This window comes from Amblyomma mixtum, chromosome 6 (genome assembly GCF_055824585.1).
Source record: "Amblyomma mixtum isolate Tamu chromosome 6, ASM5582458v1, whole genome shotgun sequence".
Classification (NCBI taxonomy): Eukaryota; Metazoa; Arthropoda; class Arachnida; order Ixodida; family Ixodidae; genus Amblyomma; species Amblyomma mixtum.
Window position 1 is genome coordinate 10013401 of NC_143017.1, and position 25365 is coordinate 10038765.

General features: G+C 48.2%; 1 protein-coding gene across 1 annotated transcript in view; it reads right to left on the reverse strand.

Moving 5' to 3' along the window:
- Positions 1-25365, reverse strand: part of LOC149338193 (uncharacterized) — a 61976-nt gene that overhangs the window by 32409 nt on the left and 4202 nt on the right. Inside the window, exons 4-5 of the mRNA XM_089550120.1 lie at positions 23434-23564; positions 17687-17795 (exon numbers count right to left, since the gene is read on the reverse strand). Of these exons, the coding sequence (XP_089406246.1) occupies positions 17687-17795; positions 23434-23564 (240 nt within the window). The remainder of the gene's footprint in view (positions 1-17686; positions 17796-23433; positions 23565-25365) is intronic.

Below are 25365 nucleotides of genomic sequence, written 5' to 3' on the forward strand. Positions count from 1 at the left end.
CTTATTCGTAGCACATAAATAAACGGTTTTGTCATAATTAATTCTCATGTCCCACTTGTGACACCAGTCTGCAAGAAGCTGCAAGTTCGAATTTAGTACAAGTTGATCGGATACAGAATTAATGCTTTTGAAAATAATGCAGTCATCGGCGAATAACCTGGCCGACGTGCTTAGTTCCAGAATGCCTAACATGTCGTTAATATAAATATTAAATAAACCAGGCCCCAAGACAAAGCCCTGAGGAACACCTGAATGAACATCTAGGAAGCGGGAGCAGTTGCCATCAATTTCGACATATTGTTTTCTATTTTGTAAATATGACATAATCCAAGCGATGAAATGGGAAGGGATGCCTATTTCTTTCATTTTAGTTATTAATTTAGAGTGAGGAACCCTATCAAACGCCTTGGAGAAATCCATAAAAATTATATCCACCTGACCGCCACTGTCGAGAGTTCTTGCTAGGTTATGTACGGTATCAATTAGTTGTGTAGTAGTGGAAAAACGGTGCCAGAAGCCATGTTGCCTGTTGCTAATTGTTTCATTCGTGTCTAAAAATCTGTTGAAGTATTTGAGTATGATATGCTCGATTAATTTGCAAGGATTAGAGGTGAGAGATATTGGGCGGTAATTATTGATTTCCGATGGATTTCCTTTCTTTAATATGGGTACAACACGCGCAACACGCCAGTCATAGGGTACGACGCCTGACTCTACAGATTTTTGGAAGATTACGACGAGAAATCTAGCCAGAATTTCTGCATACCTTTTTAAGAATGCTCCGGGAATATTATCAGGACCTGCTGATTTTTTTGGATCAAATCACTAAAGAAGTTTGGTAACACTTTCCAAAGAGATGGTAATGTAGCTTGCGCCTTCGCTAACTGACGCGTTATCAATCCTCGCATCAGGTCTTGAAGAAACGCTCTGAAAGTAAAGGTTGAACCTGTCTGCCATTTCCTTTTTGTCTGTGACAACTACCCTGTCAACCGTTACTTGCTCTTTTTATTTTCCTTATTCGACGGGTACTGCCAGAATTTCCGAGAATTTTCCGTTGCAAAACTACCAAGTGTCTAGGAAAAATACCTGCCTTTTGCTTTTTGCAATCCATGCTTGAGGGAGGCGGTTAATTCTGTGATTACTGACGCATTTTTATTCTTTTTCTTCCTGCAGCGCTTGATTTTTCGTTTTAATTGTATTAGATCTCGAGTTAACCAAGGGTTTGTCCTCCCTAGTTTCTTTATTTTTTCCGGTACAAAGTTTCGTATGCAGTAATCGCAGAGGTATTTAAACCTCGCCCACAAAGCATTTACGTCGTCCTCAAAAAACGATGAGAGGGCATCTTCCAGATAATGCATAATACGTGGGTTGTCTGCCGCGACAAAATGCTTCACAGTATGTGATTTTCGCATGCACTTTCCTATTTGACGAGGGAGCATGCAGGTAAAATAGACTAGTTTGTGATCAGAAATGCCCTCGTAAACTTCATTAATGCAATTTTTTATGCCTGTGGAACATAAAATGAGGTCTAGAATTGATGAAGCTGAACTAGTTACGCGTGTAGGAGAGTGTATAGTCTGGACTAGATTATACGCCAACAATGTATCAAGTAGTACTTCTGAACTGCTTGCATCGGAGGCACTAAACTTCATAGTGCCCCAGTCAATGCGGGGAGGATTAAAGTCACCTGTAATTATAATATTCTGATTTAAATACTTTTCTAGGTGATCATATAATTCTAGTGATATTCTGGTCCCGCCCCAGGAGGCCTACAGATTCCAACAATAGTTATTTGGTTGCCGGAGAACATCAGCCTACATGGAACGCTTTCATGATAAGTGGAAACATCGGGCAAAAGGATAGAAGACAATCCAGCTTTCACGAGAATCGCATTTTCCACCACCCCTAGGGGCGCGGTCCTTTCTTTAGCATGTGTATGAAGGCGGTACGGCGCAGCTATCAGGAATGTCGGCATGAAGCCAAGTTTCAGATACAATCGCCACGTGTGGATCATAGGAGAGTAATAAGTGTTCGAGTCGATCTTGCTTGTTGCACAAACTTCGCGCATTCAAACATATTAGTCGAAGTGATTTTTCCGCAGCGCGTGTAGTGGTATCTGTTCGTCAATCTTGGGACGTGGAGGCTGCTTTGTGCAGCAATGTTAGCATTGACATGCAGTTTGTTGTAGACGAGCTTTATTTTGTCGCCGGGGCGTTTTTCGCTCTTATCGGATTGCCAAAGCCATTTCCTAATGTTTAAAGTTGCCTGCGAGCAGTCGTCAGATATTGACACTCCGGAATCTTTGAGTTTGTGGCCATTCGTAAGTACGGCTATTTTTTCGTTATAGTTGTAGAGCAGAAGAATAACAGGCCTTGGTTGATCATCGCGTTTTTTGCCAATTCTGTGTATACGTTCCAGAGAATCAATATTCACTCGTAGTTTGTCTATACAAACGTCTTGAAGAATTTTTTTTTCGAGATCAGACCGGGTTTCATTAGCATCTTCCTTTACTCCGAACACTACTAAGTTATTCCTGCGGCTGTGGTCCTCAAAATCTACCAGTTGTTTTTCCTCTGCAGCCACAACACTCTGTAAGCTCTGAACTGTTTCTTCGAGCTTTAGTATATTTTCTTCGTTTGCCTTGGATATCGTAAACACTTCGTACAGTTTGGACAGCTTTTCGTTAATTTCTGCAAGGGTAGCGTCGCGCTTTAAATCAGCAAGTTTCAGACCCTTTAATTCTGCCAAGATTGTGTTCAGTGTTGGCTCATTATCACTGCCAGGACCGGGATTTATTTCCACATCACCACATAATAAAAGTAAGAACACAGACCACCAATCATACAGAATGCTTACGCACGTCCGAGGGCACGGCAGCATCACAAGACCATAGCAACTGGTACGTAAACAATGGTATGAATTGTGAAAACTGACCTGTACAACGAGCCATGCAAAATGTGACATGTTCCGATGAACGCTGCCGTGCCCTCTGAGCCCATCGTGAATGCATGCAGCCTTCATAGGGGGATCCGATGACGTGACTGCCCTGAGGTTTCAATGCGGTGAGACGCTGACTGTCTTGTTGTAGTCCGGATAACCGTCAGAAGAAGTTGCTCTTTCCCAAGCATTTCTTGATAGAAGGTCCTGCGGCGCCTGCTCCGTGGAAGTCGGGTGCGCAGAACATGACAGCGGCCGGAGAAGACGAAGCACCTTTACAACGAGCCATGCAAAATGTGACATGTTCCGATGAGCGCTGCCGTGCCCTCTGAGCCCATCGTGGATGCATGCAGCCTTTATAGGGGGATCCGATGACGTCACTGCCCTGTGGTTCCAATGCGGTGAGACGCTGACTGCTATGTTGTAGTCCGGATAACCGTCAGTAAGAAGTTGCTGTTTCCCAAGCATTTCTTGATAGAAGGTTCTGCGGCGCGTGTTCCGTGGAAGCCGGATGCGCAGAACATGACAGCGGCCGGAGAAGACGAAGCGCCTGTTCAACGAACCATGCAAAATGTGGCATGTTCCGATGAGCGCTGCCGTGCCCTCTGAGCCCATCGTGGATGCATGCAGCCTTTATAGGGTGATCCGATGACGTCACTGCCCTGAGGTTTCAATGCGGTGAGACGCTGACTGTCTTGTTGTAGTCCGGATAACCGTCAGAAGAAGTTGCTCTTTCCCAAGCATTTCTTGATAGAAGGTCCTGCAGCGCCTGCTCCGTGGAAGCCGGGTGCGCAGAACATGACAGCGGCCGGAGAAGACGAAGCGCCTGTTCAACGAACCATGCAAAATGTGACATGTTCCGATGAGCACTGCCGTGCCCTCTGAGCCTATCGTGGATGCATGCAGCCTTTATAGGGGGATCCGATGACGTCACTGCCCTGTGGTTCCAATGCGGTGAGACGCTGACTGTTATGTTGTAGTCCGGATAACCGTCAGTAGGAAGTTGCTGTTTCCCAAGCATTTCTTGATAGAAGGTTCTGCGGCGCCTGCTCCGTGGAAGCCGGATGCGCAGAACATGACAGCGGCCGGAGAAGACGAAGCGCCTGTTCAACGAACCATGCAAAATGTGACATGTTCCGATGAGCGCTGCCGTGCCCTCTGAGCCCATCGTGGATGCATGCAGCCTTTATAGTGCCACGTATCATTGTAGTATTTGCTCAAGGCTGCAGGACGGCGCACAGCTGCGGCGTAAGTCATGGCTGGGGGCTGCAGAGGCTGCGTGGGTGTCGGCGTCACACCCAAGGCCTGTTGAACCTGGTCCCGGACGACGTCAGCGAGCGATGAGAGCTGCGGCTGCGTTCCCGTTGGGAGCAATCGTCGGAGCTCTTCTCGCACAACTTGACGGATAACCTCTCGTAGGTTATCATTGTTAACGGTGTCCATGCAGCTTCCTGACAAAAAGCGCTGCTGGCGGTCATACTGGCGGGCTCGGGCGTCAAGAGTTTTCTCCATTGTGGATGCCTCTTGTACGAATTCCGCGACGGTTTTCGGTGGGTTGCGAACGAGGCCGGCAAATAGTTGCTCTTTAACTCCTCGCATAAGCAACTTCACCTTCTCTTCTTCCTTCATGCTCGCGTCGGCACGCCGGAAGAGACGCTTCATTTCCTCAGTGTACACAGCAACGGTCTCGTTTGGGTGTTGTATGCGAGACAGTAGCAGCTGCTGGGCTCTCTCCTTTCGCACGACGTTCGTGAAGGTCTTTAGAAGCTTCTCCTTGAAGGTTTCCCAGTTCGTGAGGTTAGCTTCCTCATTCTCAAACCAGGCTTTTGCTGGTCCCTCCAAGGCGAAGAAGACGTACCTAAGTTTTGTGGCATTGTCCCAGTTGTTGAAGATAGCCACACAGTCGAACTGCTCCAGCCATTCTTCGGGGTCGGCGCCAGGCGAAGCATCGAAGGTTGGTGGCACCCGGGGCTGGTGAAGAATGATTGGAGTCGTCGTCTGGGGCAAGCTCATGGTAGACGTTGCGGCTGGCTTCCGCTTCCGGGTAGGGTCCGGCAGATTCCCGAACTCTGGTGCGTCCCCTTGCAGGCGTCGACTAGCGCGGTGGACTGGACTGAGGTCCTGCGGTTGATGACTCAGAGGGCTGGCGTCACGGCTTGTAGGGGGTGTCCGGTACATGGAAGGCTACCCAGCACCTCCACCAGATGTCACGTTGTAGTGACGGCAGTCCAGCGGTCAGTAGGACACCAACAAGACTTGGAAACGAAGCTCTTTATTTGGGCTGACTTGCGCCCTCAGAAGAACTGAATCGCTCGGCGGAGGCGTAGAAAGAGAAGTTTATTTTATCTGTCATAGCATAGAAAATACAACAAAACAGATGAACTTAATTCTCTGATCATTCAAGCACATGCGCAGTGACGCAGCACTGAGCATGTCAGTAATGCAGTAAAAATGCCGATACTCGACCGCCGCGCAGGACGATAAAGTATGTCGACCATTTGCGCAAGAACTCAGCCTCGCTCATTGACAGAGCGTCCATGCATGCTTGTTCAAAGAGGCGCGTGCGCAGGCGCTGCAACATTGGGAACATTGTTCTTTGCGGACGCCCATTTAAGGATGCCACTCCACGCTGCCGCCACAAAACGAACATGCCGACACACAAGAGCATATTTTGAAACACTTCGGGAGAACTAGTGCGCGCTTCCAGGCGGGTTAAAAACATGCGTGACACTAATGTCCAAAAAGTGCGCGCAACTACACACTCAAACATTGCGTGCTGCAAAGTTTCAAGCAGACCGCACTGCGGGCATCGGGCGGAGGGCGCCACGCCCCACGCCGCAAGGCGGTCTCTTGTGGGCAGGACCCGCCAGCCTCGCAGCCAGCCGAAGTCCCTGACATCTGCAGGAAGCGTAGCTGAGGTCAGTTGGCGCCAGCGTGCCCGTCTCGTTTTCTGGAGTTGTTCGCGGGTCAGCGCAGCGACCGTTAGTGCTTCACACATTCTGGAGGGTGGGGTTTCATCAACATCCAGATCGGGCATGCTGGCAGTCAACGACGTCAGTGTGCGACGCACATTAACGAAAAATGCCGGCGGCTGCTCGGCTGTAGGGCCAACCACGTGTTGTGAAAAAAACACGTTACGCGCTGTACCCAGAAAATATGTTAGGAGTGTTCTCCCGGGATAGTCTGGGTTGCGTACAAGATCTCGTACTCCTCGCAAGGCGAGCACATTGCACATGGTGCGGATACAAGGTATACCAAACCCACCCATGTACGATGGAAGGCGCATGAACATTCGTGACACAAGTTCGGTTTTGCCCGCCCAAACGAAAGAGCCACAGGCCGAGGTTAGCCTGCGCGCAAACGTGCGCGGTGGGTTTGCGACGCGGGCGACAAAAAAACATGCGGCTAGGATTGTGGACTTAACTATATAGCAGCGCTCTGCCATTGAAAGGCGGAAAGTTGACGCCACCGAGAGGCGTTTCTCAGCGTTCGTGCGGAGGTTAGTCCAGGTTTCGCGGGCTACTTCTCCGCTGGAGAGGAATACTACTCCCAGGACTTTCACTCCCTGCACCCACTCCACCTCGCCCGCAAGGTTCGGTGTGAAGGTGCCAAACCTTAGTGCCTTGCTTTTTCCCCTGTTCAATAGGGCCCCAGATATCTCGCTGTACTCGAGAAACAGCCGCGAAAAAGCGGCGTAGCTATCCTCGTCCTTGAGGAAAAGCGACACGTCATCGGCGTAGGCCGATACCTTGATTTGGCCCTGGCCAGGCAGAGGGAAGCCGCGTATAAATGGGCTGTCGTTAATGCGCCGGATGAGTGGATCCAGGCACAACACGAAGAATGTTGGGGGAGAGAGGGCATCCTTGCCTTATGCCCCTGGTGACTGAGAAGGGAGCGCTCTGGTGGCCGTTTACGGAGAGACGAGCATTCAGGTCTGCGTAAAGTAAGCGCAGCCTGCTGACAATTTGCGGAGGGAATCCGAAGGCTTCAAGGACTCCGAACAGATACGAGTGTTCCACCCGATCGAATGCTTTCGCCTGGTCTAGTGAAACAAAGCACCCGCTGAAGCCCGTCCTGCTGGCAAATGTGAACAGATCTCTAGTGAGTGCCAATGCATCAAACACAGAGCGGTCAGGCACGCTGCTGGTTTGAGCCCGGTGGATTAGGTGAGGTAGGATCGTCCGCATTCTTGTGTTCAGTAAAGATGTGACTATTTTGTAATCTGCGTTTAAGAGGCTTATGGGCCGCCATGCTTGCGGGTCGGAGGGGTCACCGCCCGCTTTCGGAATGAGTATGATGCGACATTCGCGGAAAGAGTTTGGACGTAACCCATCCGCGAGGAAGCCGTTGACCATCTTCAGGAGCGCTCCTTGGATCTCGTAAAAAAAGTTTGAATAAAAACTTGTTGGAATGCCGTCTGGACCGGGGGCAGAGGCTGCATTCATACTCTGCAGGATGGCGTGCAGCTCTTGGCTTGTGGCTGGTGCGCAAAGGTTTTCATGCAACTCTTCAGCTACTCGTGGCAAGTTTCCAAAAAAACTTTGTAGAAGCCCGTCATAACCATCTTGAAGATGTAGCCAACTGTCCGTAGAGAACAGGTTCGAAAAGTGGCTTGCGAAGATCGTGCAGATATCGGCCGTGGTTTTGCTTTGGGTGCCGTCTGGGAGTGTCACGAAAGGCACAGTAGCGGGAGCGAATTCCTCTGCCGTGCCTGCGCGTACGTGTCGTAGCACAGCCGGGTCTGATATCGGCCGCCCGAGCTGGTGTGCACGACTAGCTGCCCGTGATGACTGGCAGAGCAACACGTGGTAACGTGCTTTAAGTAGACTCAGGTAATCGCTCATGGCAAAGGTTAAGGGTGCTCCCCTTTGCACTATACGGATGCGCTTGAGGGTGTCATTCAGTGCATGAGTTACCCGGCGTCTGCGGTCTTGACCGGCCGCCACCAGGGTTGCTTGCCAACGAGCCTTGAGTGTGTCCCATGAATCAGTCGCAACGAAGCTCCTGCACGATGCTGCCAACGCCGTACGCAGCGACGCCACGCTTTCCGGGTCCGCCAGTAGGCTCGTGTCCATGCGCCACGTAACAGTACGTGGGGTGTCCTCACCAAAGTCGAGCCTGACTGACAAGGGGTGGAGATCGGAAATCACCGGCGTGCCTGCAGGGAACGCGAGAACTTCGCAGCTAACGACAAAAGAAGCGAGCTCTGGTGGAAAATAGAATTTGTCTATCCGACTCGCTGACTGTGCTCTCTCAAACGTCGCTCCAAAGGCATCCCCGTGAAGCTGCACCCACGCGTCAGACAAGCGGAACTGAGTCACGAGATCGCGGAGCGCGGTGGCACCGCAATAACGGCGACCGTGACCCTGTCCGCGGACGTCACGGTCGATGTTAAGTACACAATTGAAGTCACCGACGATGAAAGTGGGGTAGGGATCAAGGAGGAATGAGTCGAGGCGCTCAAAAAAATCAGAACTATTAGTCCGCCGTGCTGGCGCATATACAACCAACGCACGTACCCGCCGCTGGTTTAGTGTGAAGTCGACCGCAAGAGTGCGGCCGTCCAGCCCGAAAGTGCAATGAGCACCCGCGCGCAGGCAGGGGTTTACAAAAACGACACCAACACCGCACACATGAAAATCAGTCAACGAAAAATAAGCAAAAACAGAAAACCGGGTGGTGAAATTCAGCACATCAAGTGAAGTACGGAAGTTGCATTCCTGTAAAAACAGGATGTCGACGCCCCTAGCTCTGGCAAAGTGCATCACCTCTCTCTGTCTGTCTACGGATTGAAATCCCCGAACATTCAGGGAGAGGAGATGCACAACCGCCATGACTGCCAAGAGCACCGACGGCATAGCATACAACCTAAAGAGCGCTGCCATGGGCGGCGCTTGGCGCGCGCGGCACTTTTTTGCTAGAACGTTCGTTAACAGTCCCTTCGGATTCCGATGATTGGGGGTGGGCACGTTTGAAGTCTGGTCGGGAAAAGTCCATGTTTTCGGGGCCGTCGACGCTTGTGGCCTCGCTCACCGGTTACTGCGTGGTCTTGGCGACGCTCGCAGCTGAAGCCGATGCCGACGCCAGGGTCGCCGATGGGAGGGTGTGGCTGGCTGGTGACGGGAAGCGCGCGTCGTCCGCACCTCCAGGAGTCGTCGTTCCTGACACCTGGCCGCACGTCAAGTCGCCTGTCAGGCGAAGCGGCGTGACTTTGTCCGGTACGTCCACCAGGTCGCCCGACGCCACGCTCGACTCATCGCCGCTGCTGCTCTCGGTGTTGAAGGAAGCTGTGCGGGGTAGCGGCGGCAAGGGTTCCGCGAAAACAGCACCGAACGGCTCCACCTCGTTTGAAGGCGTCCCCTCGAGCTGCTCCTTCACGGGCACCTCCGTCGCGGGGGCGGGTTCGGGCTCCCTCGGGCGGCTGGTCGTTGGGTGCTCGTCGGCAACAGGCGTCCGGACGGTTGGTGGGCTCCGCGTTTCTGCGGCCACGTTGTCCTTACTCGGTTCCTTCCTCGAGGCGGCGGCCGCCGCATAGGACCGTGGCCGCAGGCAGTCCGCTGTGGCGTGGCTTCCACCGCAGCGCCTGCAAGCCGCTCCGCATCCGGCCGTGTCGTGGCCGAACACCTCGCAGCGAGCGCACCGCGGCGTTCGACACGCCGCGCCGATGTGGCCGTCCTGCCCGCAGCGGGAACATACCTTCCGGACGCCTCGGTAGTCAAACATGACGCGGTGGCCCTGGACGGTCAAGAAGTTCGGCACCGCCTGCTTCATCTCGATCCGGACCACGCGCGTCCCGTTGGCGACGTGACGACGGCCCTTGAGGACGGGGTGGGTGATGTCCAGCACCTTGCCGAAAGAGCTCAGTGCCGCTGCCAGCGCCGCGTCTCCCACGAACAGCGGCACACGAAAAGCCGTCACGTGGACCACGGCAGGACCCACGCAGGCTACTGGGACGGAAGTGCCGTTCGCGTTGAAGGCGCCTTCCACGAGCATCTTCTCCGCCGCCGCAGCCGAGGCCATGGCGACGCAGAACTTCATGCCTTCATGGTGCTGGAGGCTCTCTAGCCCTTTCGGGCCGACAACCAACTCGATGCCGTCGACGATGTCGTCAGCTGTCGCGTCGGATGTAACTGTGAACGAAAAACAGTGCGCCTTTGGGGGCGGCGCACGGAACACCGGAGGGGCAGCAGGTCCCGGGCCTCCCATGACGTCACGGGCGGCCGACTGGGCTGCTGCTTGAAGGCCAGGAAGTTGCCCGAGCACCGGCAAAGGCACGGCGCCTGGGCTGGGAGGCTGGTTGCGGATCCTCGGGGTCGCAGTGGATCCGAGGCCCGCCTGCACTTGTCAAAACTTCTCAGCAAGCCAGCGCCGAAAAAACTTCGCTGGTTCTGGACGAGCTCGGGCAGCAACAAGCGTGCTCGTCGGTCGTCAAACTACGAATGTCCGCCGCTTGCGGCATCGCTCAATTTAAAGCCGGCAAGGAAACTTCCAGATAACAAGACAAGATCATCTACAGAAATCTGGAAAAACCTAGATGCAGCCTTTCATGGCTGCGATCAATCGAGATTAGTGTGGTCGCTTCTCGCGTCACGAACAAAAGTGATAACAACCCTTTCCTGCAGCCTTGAGCAAACACTACAATGATACATGGCAATAGGGTGATCCGATGACGTCACTGCCCTGAGGTTTCAATGTGGTGAGACGCTGACTGTCTTGTTGCAGTCCGGATAACCGTCAGAAGAAGTTGCTCTTTCCCAAGCATTTCTTGATAGAAGGTCCTGCGGCGCCTGCTCCGTGGAAGCCGGGTGCGCAGAACATGACAGCGGCCGGAGAAGACGAAGCACCTGTACAAGGAGCCATGCAAAATGTGACATGTTCCGATGAACGCTTCCGTGCCCTCTGAGCCCATCGTGAATGCATGCAGCCTTTATAGGGGGATCCGATGACATCACTGCCCTGTGGTTCCATGCAATGAGACGCTGACTGTCTTGTTGTAGTCCGGATAACCGTCAGAAGAAGTTGTTGTTTCCCAAGCATTTCTTGATAGAAGGTACTGCGGCGCCTGCTCCGTGGAAGCCGAGTGCGCAGAACATGATAGCGGCCGGAGAAGAAGAACCACCTGTACAACGAGCCATGCAATATGTGACATGTTCCGATAAACGCTGCCGTGCCCTCTGAGCCCATCGTGGATGCATGCAGCCTTTATAGGGTGATCCGATGACGTTACTGCCCTGAGGTTTCAATGCGGTGATACGCTGACTGTCTTGTTGTAGTCCGGATAACCGTCAGAAGAAGTTGCTCTTTCCAAAGCACTTCTTGATAGAAGGTCCTGCGGCGCCTGCTCCGTGGAAGCCTCTTGCGCAGAACATGATAGCTGCCGGAGAAGAAGAAGCACCTGTACAACGAGCCATGCAATATGTGACATGTTCCGATAAACGCTGCCGTGCCCTCTGAGCCCATCGTGGATGCATGCAGCCTTTATAGGGTGATCCGATGACGTCACTGCCCTGAGGTTTCAATGCGGTGATACGCTGACTGTCTTGTTGTAGTCCGGATAACCGTCAGAAGAAGTTGCTCTTTCCCAAGCACTTCTTGATAGAATATCCTGCGGCGCCTGCTCCGTGGAAGCCGGGTGCGCAGAACATGATAGCGGCCGGAGAAGAAGAAGCACCTGTACAACGAGCTATGCAATATGTTGCATGTTCCGATAAACGCTGCCGTGCCCTCTGAGCCCATCGTGGATGCATGCAGCCTTTATAGAGTGATCCGATGACGTCACTGCCCTGAGGTTTCAATGCGGTGATACGCTGACTGTCTTGTTGTAGTCCGGATAACCGTCAGAAGAAGTTGCTCTTTCCCAAGCACTTCTTGATAGAAGGTCCTGCGGCGCCTGCTCCGTGGAAGCCGGGTGCGCAGAACATGACAGCGGCCGGAGAAGAAGAAGCACCTGTACAACGAGCCATGCAATATGTGACATGTTCCGATAAACGCTGCCGTGCCCTCTGAGCCCATCGTGGATGCATGCAGCCTTTATAGGGGGCTCCGATGACGTCACTGCCCTGTGGTTCCAATGCGGTGAGACGCTGACTGTCTTGTTGTAGTCCGGATAACCGTCAGTAAGAAGTTGCTGTTTCCCAAGCATTTCTTGATAGAAGGTTCTGCGGCGCCTGCTCCGTGGAAGCCGGGTGCGCAGAACATGACAGCGGCCGGAGAAGATGAAGCACCTGTACAACGAGCCATGCAAAATGTGGCATGTTCCGATGAACGCTTCCGTGCCCTCTGAGCCGATCGTGGATGCATGCAGCCTTTATAGGGGGATCCGATGACGAAACTGCCCTGAGGTTCGAATGTGGTGAGACGCTGACTGTGGTGTCTCTCTGTAGCGATCACTGCATCCTTAGCACCTCTTTTCCCTCTCCCCTGTCTTGCTCGTGCCTCTGCTCGTCTTACCCAAATGGTTTTTGGGGACCGCATCCGCTCCACTCGTATCTCTACTTCCTCTTCTGATCCTATCCCTAAAACGGATAGTTGAGATAGTTGGTACATACTGCTGGGAAAAAAACAGCGCTGAGTTGTGGAACAAAGAAAGAAGAAGACAACAGGACCAACGCTGACTATCCAACTGAAAGTTAGTTAGATGCAACACGCAGTATGCAACAAGGAGCGCATGGCAACACCAAAAGCCACAGTGAGACATCCATCGCCTGAACCAAGTTACTTCAGCGCACCCTCATCAACTGCTACAGAGGGGGTGCTCACGCACTAGTCATTGTTTTTGTGGATGTAAAACGCATCACTGATTCCACTTGTTAGTTTATCTTTGTGTATTTGCAGGATACTGGTTTCATTAAAAAGGGGGTAGTGGATGGGGGTACGAAAAATGTGGATACGAAAGGAGACACCGCCTAACATTCACCTTTAAAAAACCGCACGGGAATGAGCTACAGTTTTTGGATTCCATACTGGCAACGAAGAAAGATCACGTGTGCTGGTCCTTCCTTCAGATATCAGAGAAGCCTTCGCTCAGTTTTCGTTCGGCTCATTCGAAGGTTGTTAAATATGCCATAGCAGTTCCTTGCCTAGGTGCTGCCACTGCCAAGTCATGCGTGCATGCTATCAGTAAAAGGTTTAATTAGTATATTCAAAGGCTAAGATGTGCGGGCTTTCCAGATGGTGTCTTAGTAATTGCTTGCCGTAAGATAATTAAAAACCTCAAAAGGCAAGAACCATAGGAACCTTCAAAAAAGGAAAAACAGAAATTCGTTGTTCTATCGTGCATTCACCAACTGTCGCACCGTTTGAAGAAAGTAGGCAGCAGATATGGCATTGATGTTCTTTTTTCTGCACCAAACAAGCTCGGAAAATTTTGCGCAGGTGTAGACAGAAAAGCCAAGGAAGAGGAAATGAAACGAAGAAAAACATTAAAGGTTGCCACGTTAAGCATGAGCTGAGCTTTGTCGCTTGTGCTGAAGGGGTTGTGGATGAAGTGCCGTTCACGTGCGGAAACAGCTATATATGTCAAACAGGAAGGTGCTTGAACACCCGCATAAGAGACCACTACACTTGTTTGAAAGGAGCTCCGTCGTAAAATTTAGCTCTGCTTTACAGGAACTGTCCCGGGAATAACCAACCTGATTCTTCTGAAGCATCATGTACCCCAATTTTTTATGAAACTAGGATCCTGTGCAAACACAACGATAAACTAACAAGGAAAATCAGTGAAGTGTTTCATATCCACAAGAACACTGACTCGTGCGTGAGCACCCCCTCTGTAACAGTTCATGACTGTGCACTAAAGTATCTTCGTTCAGGTGAATTATGTATCACTGCGGCTTTTGGTGTTGCCATGGGCTCTTGTTTTCCGATGGAGTATATATTGCGATGGAGAAAGAAGTTTGCGGGGATACAGTGGCGGCAACTAGCAAAGGACAGGGTTGATTGGAGAGACATGGGAGAGGCCTTTGCCTTGCAATGGGTGTAGTCAGGCTGATGATGATGATGATATATTGCGTGTTTTATCTAATAAACTTTCACTTGATAGTCAGCGCCGGTCCTTTTGTCCTCTTGTCTCTTTTTTCCTCGTCTCAGCGCTTTTTTGATCATGTGACTGATCTCTCGGTCTGGACTGAGACCGTATTGGCCAATGTCCGGAATGCCACATCCACACTCCCTGTATCACCACACTCCACTAGGCACACAGCCGGCTGCTGCAATTTTGGAGACTTATCTCGCGGTCCACTGCCGCTGACAGCCCAGAAACACCATCGCTACCCGCGTCTTTGTTTGGCCCAGCTGGCGTCGGACATGGAGGAGCACTGTTCCTCTCTTCTTCGGCAGCAGTGGGGCCAGACCTGCAATCGCATGGCCGGCAGTCTGGGCCTCGGCGACACGCAGTCGCTTCTCAGGGTGCTGCTAGACCCTGCGCAAACTAAGTCCTCCCAACGCAAGGACATCTCCCACCTCCTTCTCTCCTCCCCACTCTTTGATACTGAATTTCTGGCGGCCCTCCGGAACCGCCACCCCTAAAGCGGCCCTCTGCTTCTCTTCCCACTTAATCCGGCTCCACAAACTGCCACCTTCATGCGGACATCTCCCTGGGCGAGGTTCGTGCGGCACTACTCAAGCTTGGCACCACCTCGGCCCGAGGGCTGACCGCATAACTAACGGCTCTGTAATAAGAAAAAACGCATGTTCCGCTCTGCTAAACTAACCGGTTCCCAAGAACGTTCGACTGCTTATCAGGCCGCGGCCCTTGAATATAAAAGTGCACTGAAGGATGCCAAAGATTTGTTTTTCAATGACACATTACCTTCCCTTTTGATAAATAACCCTTGGCAATTTTGGAGCGTAGTTAACAAAAAAGACAATTCATCCATGAGCCTTAAAGACTCCAGTGACCAACTAATTCATCTTAATGAATGTGCAAATGTTCTAAACAGTGTATTGGTTTCAGCTTTTTCCAAAAATCAGTGTTCGGTAACCCCTTCATATAACAGTGCTGACTTTTTACCGATGGATTCTATTATTTTTGATCCTGCTGGAGTGGAAAAAATAATCGAAAAACAAAAGGTTTCTTCATCATGTGGTGTTGATAACATTAGTTCTAAGTTCTTGATTAAACCAAAGTGTACAGCGCAATAATACTCCCTAACCTATTTCAGCAATCTCTTGAAACAGCATGCATACCTGATGACTGGAAGGTCGGGAAGGCGATTCCCTTGCATAAATCTGGTGATCAACATTCCCCGCATAATTATCGACCCATCTCACTTACCAGCATTTCGTGTAAAATTATGGATCATGTTATTTACTCTCACCTTGCATCATTCCTTGATTTTAATGCATTTTTTACTGACAGTAAACATGGATTTCGGAAGTGGTTTTCTTGCGAAACACAGCTTTTAACCTTCACCCTTCATCTAAACTCATTCCTCGACAGGGGTTCCGTAGTCGACTGCATATTCTTCGATTTCTCAAAGGCGTTTGACACGGTCTCTCATCAACTGCTTTTTTTAAACTTACTAAACTTAACCTCGACCCTAACGTTCTTGGGTGGCTGCATTCGTTTCTCACTAATCGTTCACAATTTGCTACCGCTAATAATGCTTCTTCTTGCACTTCTCCAGTTGGATCTGGAGTGCCACAAGGCTCTGTTCTAGGGCCTCTGCTTTTTTATATATATATCAATTACTTACCTGGCAATCTATTTTCAACAATAAATCTTTTTGCTGATGACTGCGTCATATACCGCGAAATTAACAGTGACTGATATAGCTCTTCTTCAATCGGATATTGATCATGCTCTTGAATGGACTAACAAATGGAACATGGAACTAAACACAAAAAGTGCAAGCCCAGTCAAAACGCACTACAGGAATTTACGACAGAAAACTTCTGTAGTCTGTCGTATTTTGGGCATGTAGTATTTGTGTAGTCTATCTTCTGTAGTCTGTAGTGTCGTATTTCCGTAGTCTGTCTTCTGTAGTGTAGTATTTCTGTAGTCTGTATTCTGTAGTGTAGTATTTCTGTAGTCTGTCTTCTGTAGTGACGTAATTCTGTAGTGTCGTATCTCTGTAGTCTGTCTTCTGTAGTGACGTAATTCTGTAGTGTCGTATCTCTGTAGTCTGCCTTCTGTAGTGCAATTGTGTAGTGTGTTGTATTCCTGTAGTCATTACCAAGTACGCTTTATTTGTCAATTAATATGCAGCTACAGAGCAGCAGTCTGACTCTGAACATTCCATACATTCCTGCAGTACAGCCAGGCACAAAACCACCTCACTTGGAGCAAATTGACTATTTATTTACATACATACAGAATTTTCCTTCAGCAGGTCTCTCTTGTTCAGACTGTCCTAGGTGAAGAAAAAGAACAGTGATATATATAGTATGCATACACAACAAATGCATGCAAATGTTACAGAAGTCATACAGTGGAATCTTGATTATGCATTCCCCTTTCATGCAACGATCCACATTTAACATCAAATTGGCACGGGCCCGACGTAAACCCATAAGAATAATGCATTAAAAGCCTCAATTATACAATTGAATATGCACACCCCGCTTCATACAATGGCTGGCGGGAACCGTCCGGAATGGGAGAGACATTGGCATGCAGAGCACTTTATTGACAGAAGTGACGTCAACCAAGCTGTTTCCATATAGAAATCAAGACGTAGACGTGCATGCAACGTGTGCCCAACTGTACCATGGCCTGTATTGACGGTTCTGCCGACGGCTCAGACTGAGTCCGTGCATGCAACCCGCAGCTATCAGTGCGAGGCGGTCCGCCTGGCCCGTTTTTCTGCGCGCTTCACTTACGAAGACGTTGGGGAATTCAACTGCACGTTCATACCACCATAAAGTTATTGTAGAGGCGGTAAAAAGAGTAGACATTTCTGTGATCGCTGGTGGCTAGTTCAAAAGCGCTTCCCGCTACAGCTTGAGTAAAGCACAGGTTAGGCCTACAACACCAAGCAAGCGGTGTACTGTCCGCCGGCAGAACGCACATCACTGCAGAAATCGAGCCAAAGGTGAACATTGCGCTTTCTTTTTTCCTTTAAGATATGAATTCTTAGTACAGATACTGCTACCTGCTTCTGCGTAGTGACAGCGGTTCTAGACAAAGTTTTAACAGAAAGACATGTCGCTGGCATGGCCGTATACTGTGCGCTGCACATCTCCGAACAGTTGGAGTAGTCATATTCCCGGCGCGTCGTTCATATAATTTTTTCGAGATTGATCCGACATCCACATAACGTGCAGGAACAGAGCGCTCGCCTGCCTTGTCTAAAGCCGCCTGTTCCACGCTGAAAAGACTGGCTGCGCGCGGTCTCAGAACAGTCTCAAAACATGAGCGCAAAGGAAAGATCGTTTACTTTAGATGACAAGAAAATAATGACAAGGATGCTATCTTCAATAATGCCCCGTGAACACTACAAAACACCACCAATCCTTGCTTTTATCTGTCTGCTAATGTGGTCCATAAGTGCTGTTAACAGTCTGGTTCATAAATATATTCCTCTGTGCGTCATCTGAGTAGTCGACTACCCTTAAGCAGAACTTGGGTAAAGCAGTATCTCACTATAGTAGGCAAATTCCAGTGAGATTTGCAGGTTATTCCAGTGCCTAAGTGTACCATACAGACAGTTAGGAAATACAGTCAGGTTTTCGAGTTTTGTAAGCACGTGAGCTTACCCAATCTATTCATGCATATAACAAGAGACTATTGACTTGAACAGCTATTTACCTCCGCATGCCACAGCACTTCTGTGCCAGGTAGCGTGGGACCTTCTTGTGGCGCTTTTGGAGATCCTCAGCCGAGCAACCCTTCAGCTTCAAATAGTGCCAGAAGGAATCTGCACAGATGGGGTAATAAGTAATGTTAGTGTGGTTGAATATAAAAAATGAGCAGATGCTGAGGCAGTGATCGAATAACGAGCATTCATACACCTAACATATATTGTCAGTTCGAATCCGTGCTGCGAGATAGGCTCTAACTTAACTATAAGTTTATGCTGCACGGCAGGCTGAATCGTATGACACCATCTGGTACATCCATGCCAAACGGTTCACCCACAAATTTTACATGAATGTCGAGACTAAGCAGCCAGACTTTAATGCCTGCCAGACAGATATACATATACTGATCGATACAGTTTAGTTTCGAGCTGTGGTGCTCGAGCATCACACTGCCACCTGCTATTATTTTATTCCATTATGTAATCACCTCGGCTCCCATGGCAACTACTGGGATACACTGCTGCATTGGAGGCTGCCATCTTGGGTTCTACCCATGGAATCAGCACAACTCTGAGGCTCAAAATGCAACCAGGCTCAGAACGCAACGCAATGCTCTAAAGTTACTACCTCGGGCTAATAGCTCTGGGAACAAAGCTTCACACACTGGTGCATAATATTATACTTCAGATACAGCCAGCAAAGCAGTAGAGAGAAAAGCCCTTTGATGAATAACAAAATTTAGCTGGAGTTTAAAAAGCCACTTGCACTCTGCGTAGGTTTGGGACTTGGGGGAAAAACAGGAGAGGTCCATGAAATTGCAAAGGTTTTCACGCAATTTCAACAAAATTTCAAAAATTATACAGCCCCTGAATTTGGGATGGCATACATGAAAGTGGTGACAAATGGAGTGACAAAGTTCCTTACACAGAGTGTGCATTGATGAGGAATGAGGAGGTTTTAGAGTTTATCTGGAAGATTAGCAGCAAATAAAGTTTATTGGGCATCTCTGCTGCCTATGAAAGGCTAACCGCCGAATTCAGAAGTGCGCCTCAACTCGACACTCCGTCTCCACTCTGTGGAGTGGAGAAAACAACTGCTCTTCCAGTTAGGCAGTTAGGATTGAAGAATGCCACTCGGCATTTCTACAGACGAGGAGCTGCTCTAGAGATCTTCTTCCAACCGCCGTCCCTCGAGGAAGCATGAACGGCAAAGGAAGGTGAGAATAAGGCGAAAAATTGCCTTTGGCTACAAAAAGCATGGCACGGCTATTAGGTGTCTGTTTTATCACGCTGCACCACCTTAAGAACACAAAGAACCTCACCGTTTATTAGCCTAGTAAAACATCTTTTGCAAGCTGCGTGACGAAAGCAACAGAGAAAAACTACCGGAAACGCTTGCACATCTGGCAACCTTTGCCACCAATGATGTAGCGTCTATGTAGGCATTTACGAATGGCATGAAAAACTGCCACGAATGGTGTAAAAAACTGCCGTTCGTCAACTTGTGGGAGGTTTTGCTGGCCTGCAGAGGCCAGTGGCGAAGCTGAGAAGTACCAAAATAGGTTTGGGTTTATGGGGTTTAATGTCCCAAGTGACTCAGGCTATGATGGATGCCATAGTGAAGGGCTCTGATAATTTCATCCACATGGGGTTCTTTCATGTGCACTGACATCGCACAGTACACAGGCTTCCAGCATTTTGTCTCCATCAGAATGCGACTGCCGTGGCCAGGATCGATCCTGGGTCTTTGAAATCAACAGGTGAGCACCGCAACCCCTGAGACTGCTTCATCATCAAATTATGCATTACATAAATGACACTGCATCACAAAAAAGGACTAACAGTCATGGCCAAACTGTAGTTACAGCCAAAAGTTGGCACCGTGAACCTGCTCCCCACATCCAAAAGCTTGCACTTCAGGCCAACGCACAGAAATCAGATTGTCTCCCAAACCCCATGAGACTGCCTCCCAAAGAAGGTGGCAGCCAATAAGTGGGTAACAACTTGAATGTCTGGCATCACGCTACACGGTGATGTGAAATTTGAGGAAAGGCCCCAAGAAGCACAATTTTTTTAGGTTTTCAGAGCACTCTTAGCGCTTTAAATGCCAAATGCTTTCTAAATGCCAAATGTTTTCCTAAAAAACATACCAGAAATTTTAAGCAATCAATTTTATTGTGTACTTCATTATTCTTGAAGCCACTTCATTGCAAACACATGGGTAGCTGCAGAGCAGTCAGCTCAATGCACTGATTGTGGTTGACAGTACTCAGACATAGAGACAAGGGACAGAAACAAAAAGACGATGGCACAGGCACTGAACCTAAACTTTTTCCAGAACTGCCGACATACTGCATAAATACCCACAACACAGGCACCAACACGCAGCGATTTATGCACTCGTGGTAACAAGTGGTATGAGAAATACTGGAAAAACAACAAAAGCTAGAAGCAAAAACCAGAGGACACAGCACAGGATAAAACCAGAACAAGGTGAGAGAAAAATTTATAAGCAAGTCATTTTTAAAAGACTGCCAACAGTGGATAGGTTTGACCGAAAGAATATTTAAGAACTGGTCTGATAAAATGGAACTAAAAAACCTTACGCACAAACACAGACCATGCGCAGTGAAAAAAAAATGAAGGAGAAATGGCAAGAAAAAACACGCAATAGAAGCAAAATGGTGATTGGGTAAGCAAACAAGAATTGAGCAACAAGCGAAGGTGAAGTGTGCTAAAAATAAAAGGATAAAAGGGGAATAAAAATGCGCATGAGCCACAAAAGTGAAGCCAACAGTTAAGATGGTTAAAAGTGGAAGATGACGTACAGTGAAGCCGAGAGATAAAATGTAAAAAAAAGTGAAATTCAATAACCAGTATGAAGGCAAAAATCAAGGAAAAACACGAAAAGAGGGAAGTTGGCGGAAGAGGCAAGGCATGTAACACACATGTAGAACCAGGGCTAGATGAAGTACGTCCACAAAGAAAGGCAGTCCTCCGAGTGATCCAAGCGTGTTCTTTACATTCACCCCGGAGCCTGAAAATCTCCACGGCTTCCACCATTGCATTCCTTCAGCTTATTCCGGGGCTCTATTAACACAGTGGCTTTTTTGAACTTTGGGCAGCATGGCTTTTTTGCGTCCCATTATCAGCAGTGGACTTGCAGGTACCTAAGAGATGTACCCGATAAATCAGTGTAATGCTCTCTTAGCCTTCCATTGATGCCAACGTATACCTTGCAGCCAGAATAAGGGATTGAGCAAGCACTTCTTGCGCATGCCGCTAAGGGTTTCTGTGCAATGCGGTGCAGCCTGTTTCTTTTTTCTTTTTCATTGACGATCCTAGAGGTGCGATAGGTGATGGGGGGGGGGGGCGGCAGCAAAAAAAGCATATACTCTATATCTTGAATTTTCTAAAGGTAAATTTCACAGAACCATAAGAAAGTCGGAGAGAAAGCAGCAGTAGACATTGCCTTTTCTGACCCCCTAGCACCTATTGCAGTTGTGGAATCATAAAAGAAAAAAAAAAGACGCTGCACCACGCGGCACAGAAAACCCTTAGCGCCATGCGCGGAGGGCGTTTCATCAATCCCTTTTTCTTGCCGCAAGGTATACATTGGCATCAATGAAAGGATAAGGGAGCATAATATTGATTTATCGGGTACATCTCTCAGGAATCTGCCAGTCGTGAAGAGCAAAACCGCAAAACTGTATCGCACAGAGGCAGGTGACAACACAAGGCCGTACTGACAACTGAAAATTTATTGAAGAACAGCAGTGCTTATATAGACAAGTCGCGTGTGTAATCTGCAAACAATCGTAAAGAGGCAAAAAAATTCAATTGCAACCATGGAGCTGAGCAAATATGACAAGCACCTGCTCAAAAACGAAACAAAAACAACCGGGGGAAACACAGACAGAAACGCTAATTTTCCTGAAAAATGAACATAGTATGCGTGCTGACACACTTATCTGGCTCCGACCTCAAGATGGCAACAGCCTCAAAAATTTCGCTTTCCAACTGCTCCTTTCTTCATCCAATAATCTGTGTGCAGTTCAGTTTGGGATAGCAGTCTACAAATGAGACGGTGAGTGGCACGGCAAACGCCTCCGGGTCTACTCAAGGAACACGCATGCTCTTGCAAACAAATGTGTAAACATCTACCACTTTGGACGATATAAACCTGGCCACAGCTGAGGGGAATCTCGTACAACATGCCCGTTGGCAGTACTTTTTTGAATGCCTCGTGCCATGTGCAACGGGGGTGGTGTACACGATTCCTCTCAGCTGTGGTCGATTTTCTACCGGCCAAATTAGTAGATGGTGAGACAGTCCCTTGCAAGAGTATTAGCATTCCTTGGGTAGGCCCGGACGACCTTGCCTGCCCGTTCACTGTCGCAGTTGTAAAGACTTATCCTAAACTGAACTGCACATTATTATTGGATGAATAAAGGGCCAGTTGGAAAGAAATTCTCAAGGCTGTTGCCATCCTGAGGTCGAAGCCAAATAAGTGTGTTAGCATGCCTTCTGTGTCCATCTTTCAGAAAGAATTAGAATTTCTGTTTCCCTCCTTAGGTTGTTTTTGCAACGATTGTTTGCAGATTACATATGCAACTGATCCATATGAGCACTCATTTCTTCAATAAATGTTCAGTTGTCGTACCACCTTGTGTTTCGCCTCCCTTTGTCCCATCCTGTTTTGCGGTTTTGCTCCTCACGATTTCCTACCAACTGGCCTACAACCATGTCCATCTAAATCTGCAAGTCCATTGCCAAAACTTACTGAAAAAAGCACCATGCCACCCATGTTCGAAAAAGTGCCACTGTGTTAAAAAGCACCAGAATAAGCTGGCATGATGAACTGGTGGGAGCCGCCGGGATTTGGAGACTCCAGGATTAATGGGCAAGAACACCCTCGTAAAAAAAGATTGCCTTTCTTCAGGATCTGTTTGACCTAGCCCTGGTTTTATAAACATCTGGCATGCCTTTACTTTTCTGCCAACTCCTCTATTTTCGCGTTTTTGTTTGCTTTTATCTTTCATACTCATTGAATTTCATCTTTTGATATTTTATCTCTCTCGTTTTTACAGTAGCTCATCTTCCTCCTTTAGCCATGTTAATTCTTGGCTTCACCTTTGTTGCTCATGTGCATTTATTCCCCTTTTATTCTTTCAGTTTTTAGCTCACTTCACCTTTGTAGACCAATTCTTGTTTGCTTGCCCAATCACCATTTTCTTTTCACCGCATGTTTTTTCTTGCAATTTTACTTTTATTTCACTGCCCTTGATCTGTGTTTGCGTGTAGTGTTTTAGTTCCGTGTTATCAGACCAGTACTTGAAAATTTTGGTCAAACCGTTCCACTGTTTCACGTGCTGGTGGTCTTAAAAATGGCTTGCTTAAAACTATTCCTTTAACCTTGTTATGGTTTCATCCTTCCCTGCTCTATAGTCTGGTTTTCTGTTTCTATTTTGTGTTGTTTTCCCACTATTGGTCATATCACTTATTGTTGCCACGAGTGCATATAATTGCCACCTGTTGGCGCCTGCGTCTTGGTTATATATGCAGTGTTTCGGTGATTCTGGAATAAATCTGTAGTCAGCACGTGTGCCCTCATATTTTTTCTTTCTTACCCCAGTCTGTGTTTCTAAGCACTGTCAACCACAAAGGATCAGCACCAACTAGACCGACAGCTTGTCCTATTCAAGCTCAATGCATACTTCCCAAAGAAATGCTATGCCGAAAACACTGTACTTACAGTAAAGCCTGCTTGACTGAGCGAATACCACTGGCAATTCGCAAATTCCCAGCCTGCTCCTGGTTGCTGGCTCAAGCCACACGCAACTTTGTGGCTTGCACGACTTCCACGCAACTCTTGGTCCCTTGAAACTGAAACATAGAGGAATGAGTGAGAGATATCAGATTTGATATGCTTGCATTGCTGCAATGACTAAGAAAAAACGATATTTTCCATAAGAACCATTATTATTTCACACTAGCTTCGCAGAGTAAACCTCGTTTATCACGACCTCGTTAACACTGACATACTGCACAGTCCCAGCCTGACTGCATCTTGTTCTATGGTGTCAAATGCTTGTTAATACAGACAACCTCGGAACGGGCAATCAGCTCCCAGCTTTTGAGTCATAGATACTCACAAGCTCAGTGGTCCCAGGGGCTCTAGAAATATTGGCAGGGTGACACAGTAACAAGCATTCCACACCACTTGCTCTCGCTTCATTGCAAAAAACTCGCACAGCAGAGCTGTCCTCCATTTTGCAGTGTGAAAATAATCAAATTCAAAGCGTGCACACAAAATGTGGACCTCTCTTCGAACAGAGCTTCATAAATACGGGTATAATTGTAATTAAATCTACCTGCAGTTTTCAATTTATCCTAACATTTTATGCAACTCGACGAGCAATAAGCATTAAAAAGGAATTAAAATAGCCAGCACTGTTTAAACAATATAGCTACGAAGAAATACGAGACATATCCACTACTCTCCACTGGTTCTTTAGCTTCATGCATTATCAATCTACACTTTCTTACAGGCACATTTGCACGCGAAAATTGGGTTTAACCAAATCTTGATGAATCTTTCTGGAATGCAACAATCAGGAGAAACCAGTTTTACTCAAAAACAAAGGGCCCTATACACTGCATCACAAGCCCAGATAGGTGCACTTAAGACTACAGCCCCTTCCATAAGTCTCCAATTTGCCTTTCCTCTACAAGTTGCAGGAACCCTGTCCGCTGCTTGTCGGATTTTGCTATCCCGCCTTGCTAGTTCTCCCACTGCCCTTCTCAAACTCTTGGAATTCTGTTGCTCTAGCAAATCATCAGCTATTACTTGTATTATTTTTTGTTTTAGCACTACACACTCCATGGCAAAACTGCTGGATATTGTACTTTAAATAGGTTTGTAGAGCGTGCAAGTGGCTTGCAGCTTGACGAATAGGTGAGAAAAAAATGCGGAGCCTGACAAATAGGTGTGAAAAAAACGTGGGTTATTGATATCGTAGCCGAAATGAAGAGGAAGAAATGGGCTTGGGCAAGAGATGTAATGCAAAGGCAAAATAACCAGTGGTCCTTAAGAGTAATGGAGTGGATTCCAAGAGAAGGCAAGCGTAGCAGGGGGCAGCAGAAAGTTAGGCGGGCGGATGAGATTAAGAAGTTTGTGGGGATACGGTGGCTGCAGCTGGCGAAGGACAGGGTTAATTGGAGAGACATGGGAGAGGCTTTTGCCCTGCAGTCGGTGTAGTCAGGCTGATGATGATGACAACATGGTGAATTTGCCTCGCAACAACCGCTGCAGCCTGATATTTTGTAGAGCGGCATATTGGCCTTCATTTTTTGAGTTGTGAAGTATTCAGCATTTTGTTTCAACCATGAGTGTAAAGGGAAGACGTTTTATGTTGCACAGAAAGAAAGGAATTACATGCATACTGGGCTTTGGAAGAATTCCCAGTGGACATTACAAAACACTGCCATCCTTGCTTTATCTTTGCCAGGTAACAAAATTCATTATTCTCTAAATACTTTGGACAAAGACAAGCTGCCGTGCACTCATTCGTGCTCAGCGGACTTTCCCTCAAACCAATCTTCAGTAAATAATATCAGGATTAGGCAAAAGTAACTGCAGTGTATTTCAGTGAGTCAGTGCCTTTTACAGAAAGTTTTGGAAACA